Source organism: Arachis stenosperma, chromosome 2 (assembly GCF_014773155.1).
Source record: "Arachis stenosperma cultivar V10309 chromosome 2, arast.V10309.gnm1.PFL2, whole genome shotgun sequence".
Lineage (NCBI taxonomy): Eukaryota > Viridiplantae > Streptophyta > Magnoliopsida > Fabales > Fabaceae > Arachis > Arachis stenosperma.
In genome coordinates, this window is record NC_080378.1 from 100,527,046 (window position 1) to 100,534,927 (window position 7,882).

The 7,882-nt window shown below is 28.2% G+C and overlaps 1 protein-coding gene across 1 annotated transcript; it reads left to right on the forward strand.

The window, feature by feature from the left end:
- The first annotated feature begins 5,576 nt into the window (after nt 1–5,576).
- Nucleotides 5,577–7,495, forward strand: LOC130963285 (serine/threonine-protein phosphatase 7 long form homolog). The gene is made up of 2 exons (XM_057889417.1): nt 5,577–5,654; nt 6,776–7,495. The coding sequence occupies exons 1-2, from the start codon at nt 5,577–5,579 to the stop codon at nt 7,493–7,495; spliced, it is 798 nt and encodes a 265-aa protein (XP_057745400.1).
- Nucleotides 7,496–7,882: the final 387 nt, after the last annotated feature.

Here is a 7,882-nt window from a genome sequence, read left to right on the forward strand (position 1 = left end):
GACCTCGTATTTATGTGTACTTTATTCAATATTCAAGGTCGATTTTGATGCATTAGTGTCAAATTTTCACCCTACATATATTTGGAAAAAAAGTTTTGCTCTTTAAGTATTTACCAAGTTTCACTTAAATGTTTTAAATATTTTGCTAAAGTCAGTTTTATAGTTATAAAATAAAAAATTTAAAATTTTCAAATTTCATCTCAATAATCTGAGTGCGTTAAATTTTTTATATTATACCAAATATATAAATAAGTATCATACAATTTAATTATCCTTATCCTTAATCAATTCTAATCACCTTATTTTTCACATCAAACAATTTAAATAAGAGAAAATTTTACTTTCTTCTCTTAAAAGATGCTAAAATGACATTTTCCTCTCTTCTATTTATAAAATATACGTTCTCTTCCCTTATAACTTTTAAAAAACTTCTTTAATCCATTTAAAATTTTTTGTGTTAATTTTATTTATTTTTTAAGAAAAAATAAATTATTTTTTATAAAAATATTCTTTAGCAAAAATTTTATTTTTTTGTCATAAATTTTGCTTATCAAAATATTCTTTAATAAATTATTTTTTATTGATTAAATTATATTTTTATTAAATTTTTTTTTCAAAAATTTAATAATTAAAATTTTTTTATAAGATACATTTCAATAATTTTTTAATTATTAAATTATAATTTTATCAAAATTTTCGTTAACAATTATAGTTATATTTTACTATTAATTTTTTGATATCAATATATTATTTTAATATTAAATAAAAAATCTTGACAAAATTATTTTTTGATATTTCAATATATATTAATTGTTATACATATTAATAGTGGTAAAAAAAATTTATTTAATATTAAAATAATATATATTGATATCAAAAAATTTATAATAAAATATAAAAATAATTATTAATAAAAATTTTGATAAAATTATAATTTAATAATTAAAAAATTATTGAAAGGTATCTTAGAAAAAATAATTTAATTATTAATTTTTTAAAAAATATTTTAGTAAAAATATAATTTAATCAATAAAAAAATTATTTATTAAAGGATATTTTGGTAAGTAAAATTTAATGACGAAAAAATAAAATTTTTTCTAAAGAATATTTTTGTAAAAAAGAATTTATTTTTCTTAAAAAATGGATAAAGCTAACATTAGTTAACACAAAAAATTTAAAATGGATTAAAAATAAGGTTTTTTAAAATTTATAAGAGAGAAGAATATACATTTTACAAATAGAGGAGATAAGAGTGTCATTTTAACATCTCTCAAAAAAGAAGAATAAAATTTTTTCTTTAACTAACCATCATAAAATTTGTAATTATCTTTTCATCTAACCATTCTAATTATTTTATTTTGCACATCAAGAACAGAACAAAAATAAACAATTCTCAAATCGAGCAAATGAAAAAAATCTCTACATTTTTTATAAAAATCATTCCACCTTAAATTCTACAATTATGTTCTAAATATACAATATTTGCAAAATTAAATTTGTTTCAATTTATAAACTACTTACACTTATATTAAATTAGTTTTAAAAAATTGAGGTTTAATAACATTAAAACTTTTAACAGATACATATCTAACTATAAAAATCTATGAAACTCCGTCTATGGTATCGTTAATCACTTTCAGTTGGTGGCAGTACCAACAACAATTATTCCAGAAATCTATAGTTAAAGAGCGTCCTTGTTACGAAAACAAAAACATTAAAATATACAAAAATATTGATACTTTAAAAAAAATAAACTAATTAAATAGAAGGACAACTCAATACAAATAAAATATAATGGTGGTCTTGAAATGTATAAAGACTTCCGACGAGGAAGAAATCGGTGAAACATTCAACTAGCGACAGACTTTGGTTAGAGAAAAAGTGTGTCTTTCAACCAGTGACAGACTTAGGATTTAGGATTTAGATTAATGACGCCAATCTAAAGTGCTGTGTATTATTTTTAAAAATAATTAATTTATTATCCATCAATACAAGAAATTTGTTGGATACTATCGAATTTATCTGTCAATTTATTAAAAAAATTCGTCGATAATCTATTTACCATCAGATTTAGCAGTAGAATAAATTCGACGGTATAAATTTTACTGATAATTATTTACTGACAAATTTTTTATCCGCCGCTAATTATTGACGGATTTAGCGGCAGATATTAATTTTTAATTAGTGAAATTCTAGAGTTTGTTAACATCAAATTTATACCCTGATAAATCCGACGGTAAACTTAAATTTATTTTTTTTAAATTTATTCGATTTCTTCACGTTACAGAGACAATTTTTAGCAAATAGTGAGTTCGTTAAACTTTCTGTGATACAAACATGAAGTTCCTTTTTATTTTATTTTTATTCAAGGGTAAATAAATAAAAAAAGAATTAATTTAATTTGAATAAAGGATACCACTCTTGACAAAGAAAAGGTTGGTCCATCTTTTTTTTATTTACGTATCCTATTTTTCCTATTTTTTTTTTTGGAAGGGGAGAGGGAGTTGCTAACTCAATGGTAGAGTACTCGGCTTTTAAGTGCGACTCCATTTATAATTAAAAATTTAATATATAATTTTAAATATTTAATTTCAATAATTTTTAAATTAACAAAATTCAAAATTTTATAATTTTTCATAATAATTTGTCTATAATTTTTCATTAAAAGTTCACAAACAAATTATTGAAATTAACAACAATCAATTCAGTAAAACTAATTCATAAAATAATTAACTTAGACAACAATAAACTCAGAAAATTAATGACAATTAATAATAAGTCAATAATTAACTTAAAAAATTAACAAGTTAAAATTTACTCAAAGACTTAACAACAATCAACACTAATTAACTTAGAAAATAATAATGAACTCAGACAACAATAAACTCAGAAAATTAACAATAATCCAAAATACCATCAACTCAAAACAAACCTAAATTACACCTTACCTAACCTAATATTATTTAATTTCTAATTATACTAAATTAATATAACAAACCCTAAACACAAACTTCATTAAAAAATTTAATCAAGAATTTAATAAAATACCAAACAAAATCCCAAACAAATAAAAAATTAAAAAAATACAAAAATTATAGAAAAATTATCTGTGATGGTGACTACAAAATTGTGGAAACATGGTGGTGGTAAGAGGCGCCAGTGAAACCTATATTGGTGGAGTTAGAATTTAGTAATATAACAAACAATCATCAAACGAAAAAAATGGACAACAATCTTATCTTTGGCCCGGTGGATCTCAACCACATTGAGGTGACAAGATGACGGCTTCCGACAACAAAAGACGCCGACAGCGGCAGCATAGCCAAAACTTTTCACAGAGATTCCAACAGCAGTGACGACGACGTGTCGATCTGCGATGACAATATAATTTACTGGCGATAATGATAACTTCAAATGGTGGCGACACAACCTTTTTCAATAGAACAGAAGAAAAGACACGAGAGAGATAAGAAAAATAAAAAATTTGCAGAAGTAAAAAAGAGAGATTTTATATTTTATTTTTAAAAATAATTAAATTTATTATCCACATAGCATAGATAACTTATTTTCTAAATTAAAAGTAAAAATTTATTATTACTAAGGACTTAGCCATTTGTAGAATTAGAGATGCTAAGGCTGAGTCATCACTCATACCGTCGCAAGAATTATTAGCGCCATTACATGCTAGCTTTACTAATGGTTTGTTCGTCAGTAAAATTAGTTTGTAAAAAAGAAAAATCATCTTTTGCCAGAATTTCCGACCCCCTCGATTTTAATGACAATTGGGCTACCCAATCTTGATGAGTGGTCAGTAAGATCATCGATAACAAAACAGATTGTATAGTAATTGTGTCTTAAGGGTATTGTTTTTTAAAACTGTTATAGATAAATAAAATTTTAATAAAAAATATTTTTTAAAAGTTTTCCTTCTTTAACCAAAGTTCTTACTACATGCATCAAATGAGTATTAAGTTTAGTTATTGATGTTCACATATATTATAAAAAAATAATAAAATACTTTTATTTAGAATAAAATTTTTAAGATAAGATAGACTAATATAATCATTTGTTGTCATGTACCTAATATATAGTGTATTTAGAGGTTTTAACTTAAATGTACTGTTCATGTGTTGGCAAATACATGTTACCTCGTCTAATTATTTATTTCCAGATTATCACTACGTTTTTTAGTTTATTAAACTACCTGCAATAAAAGTATTATATAATAACATTTCAATATTGATTGAATGTTGTATGAACATTTTTGACCCGATTAATAATCTGCAATAATTAAAGTAAATAAAATTCATTAATCTTTTACCATGAGACGTAGTATTAGCCTTAATAAGCATGATTAAAGATAACGGAAGTGGACAATGAATATCAAGGGCATGGAAGTGGTGGTGGGGAACACACTGAAATTGGTAGGGCAGTTTGAGCCGTCAGATAATAAAAAGACAACATGAAATGATTATTGATGAGTAAGCAAGCTAAGAACGAAGTGGATTTAATTAATTAAGCTTTATAGTGTTTTACAAAAAATAAGAAGAAGAAAAATGAGTGAATAGTAGGAGAAAAAGAAAGGAAGAAAAAAAGGGGATAAAATGAATGTGCGCGTGTGTTTGTGTTTAAAGCGTAGTGGAGGGGCCAATATGGCTCGGCTTCAGCCCCAAAAAAAGGGGGCAGAGACACACTGTCACCACTTCAACACATGCGTGCGCCGCGCCGTAACACACTACACACCCTTCCACTAAAGCATTCTCTCCCACTACTCTCTTTTCATCATGTGCCTTTCCCCGCCCATTCTTCAAGCCAAAATACTTCCAAAAATAACTATTATTGAAATTGTGAGACCAATAATCCGCATTTTAATAATAGATTTTATTTTGGTATATTGATTGAGGGACAATTCAGAAGAATATGACCGGATCGATTACAATTTCGATCAAATTTGTTTCTTTTATTAGTAATTGTTAAGGTATGCAGTTTCAGATATAATCGAATAAGCTTTTTAATAATGTTTCTTTCGAGTTAAGACGAAGGAGGGTATCTTTAAGATTAGATAAAAGAATTTGATAGAGTAGAAACATTTTGATCGGCTCATAGTCATTAGTAAGTGATATAAGAAATTGAATAAGGCACGTATAGTTGCGACGCTTTTTAATTTACATATTGTACCGGTGGTGGTTTATGATAAGGATATAGGGGTGGCTGGTGTGTGACCAGGTTGTGGTGTCAGGGGGACAGGGACTCGGATCCTCCGAGTTCAAGGCACAAAACGCACGGTCCGAGTCCATTGTATGGGGCTCAGGTTGGTGACAGACTCGGACCCTCCGAGATGGGGCGCTTCACGGACCGTCCGATTTTGGTTTGAGTTGTCGCACGGTCCGAGTTGGTTGCGAGAATGGACACGCGGCGCTTCCCCGTTGAGTCCCTAATCGGTGCCCCTCATAAACGCAGAAAGAGAAACCCTGCTCCCTCACCATCCGAATCCACACTTCACTCCCACTAACCTTTCTCCCTCACAGCCTTCTTCTTCATTTCTCTGAACTTTGCATGGTGGAGGAGCAACATTAATGGGGAAAAAATCTAAAATTAAAGATGTTGATCGATCTGAGCTTCATATTATTCACTATCTCAGTGATCCTGATTATGTAAGTATTTTTTGAAATTTTTTTGAATTTTTTAATTTTTTTATAGTTATAATTATTAAAATATAAAATTTTAATATTATGATTGTTGTTAGATACACAGTTGAAGAATATAAATAGAATGATTATGACTAATTTATGAGTATTAGTTAGATTATTTTAAAATATTTTGAACAAATTAATAATTATATTTATGATGATTAAAATTTTTTTTATGATTATATTGTTGTTAGACATGCATTTGAAAAACATAAATGGAATGAGTATGACTTATTTTTTATTGTTTGTTAGATTTGTTTAAAATTATTTTACAGATTAATAATTATATAAATCATGATTAGAAAATTTGTTATGATTATGTAGTTGTTAGAGATATGTAGTTGAAGAATATAAATAGAATGGTTATGACTCATTTTTAAATATTTGTTAGGTTCTATTTAAATATTTTTTTACAGATTATTAATTATATATATCATGATAAGAAAATTTGTTATGGTTATGTTGTTGTTGTTCTTTAGTTTTGTGTTTTTGGCTGTAGTAGTAAGTAGTACATAATGTAAATTTTTAATAAATTTATTTAATTGTAGTATAATTATTATTTGTAAGCCAATGTTATTTAAATGTGTTTTTAAGAAATTAAGTGTAGCTGTTATCGATTTTGGTTAGATGTTATTATTATTGTGGTAAAGTGTTAATGCTGAGTTGATTAGAAAGGTTTTTTTAATTAAGCCATGTTAGATATTTCTTTATGAGAAAATTTAAATAATTTTAATTGTAGTAATTATTATTAGCAAGTTAATTATTAGCGTTGTTAGAACACATGAATGATGGCATATACAGATATATTAATATTTTGTATTGCAGGGGAAAAAATTTTTAACAAAAGAGTAATTAATTAACGTTCGATATTATTGTGGATGTTGTAAATATTGTTGAGATTTATGATTAGGAATATATGTATTTGTAATGAGTTTCATTAGCAGTTATGAATACTTTTGAGGATTAACTAGTTAAATTTAGAAGTTACGAGAATTAGTTGTATAAGGATTCAGTCAATAAATTAATGATGGTAAGTTAGCAATTCTTAATAATTTGATTAGTAATTTGTTATGTTTTTTTTGTAGAAATCAAGAATGTTGACATGTAACCATCCACTTCCTCCGGATCGGTACAACGAAAGGGTGGAGGATCATCTGCGAATTACCGGGTTCTATCATGCATCTCAGATTGGGATAGTGCAGTGTCAGAAAGCATTGGTAAATGCTCTAATTGAACGTTGGCACCCAAAGACACATACGTTCTACCTTCCCATTGGTGAATGTGCTGTGACACTTGAAGATGTAGCTCTGATTCTTGGTCTTCCCACAGATGGTCTTCCGGTCACAGGGATGACAGTGAGCAGTTTTGAAGCGTTGGAGGCAGAGTGTTTGCTTCAATTTGGAGTTGCACCGCGTATGTCTGACTGTAGATCTAGTTGCATAAAACTTACCTGGCTGCGTGATTTAAAAGAAAATTTACAGTTGATTGATGATATCAGTATACAGAGGTATGTGAGGTGCCATATTATGTTGTTGATCGGGACGATCTTGTTTGGGGATAAGTCTGGGGTAGGAGTGCATTGGAAATTTCTACCCTTGCTACGTGATTTTGGTAGTATTGGTCAGTATAGTTGGGGAGCGGCATGCCTGGCACATCTCTACAGGGCATTATGCCGGGCATCCCGTTTTAACTGCAAGGAAATAGATGGTCCACTAACACTTCTACTCTGTTGGGCTTGGATCAGGCTGCCAAACCTATCGCCGCTACCTAGGGAACCTCGAAGTTTTCCACTAGCAAACAGGTAATAATTTGTTAGAATGTACCCGTATCTTGATATTTATGATTCATTTAATGGTAGTTGAGGTAATTGAATATATCATAATAGGTGGCGGAACTGGGAGCGTGGTGACCGACGATTTAGATATATGAAGTTAGCTCACTTTAGGAAGTCATTTGATGAACTTCAGGAAGGGCAGGTATGTTTTAATGAAAGTAGTATTAGTTTTCTGTTTAGGGTCTGAGACATAATTATACAGCATTGTCTTTGTAATTGGCTTTGTGGATTGTTATGTTGAGGTTCCTTTATTTTTTCCAGTTTGTTTGGGTTGCTTATGCTGTGGATCGGGTGGATCCGAACATCATTCCTCCTGAAATCTACATGCAGTCGGTGGTTTGGAGTGCTACAGTTCCGT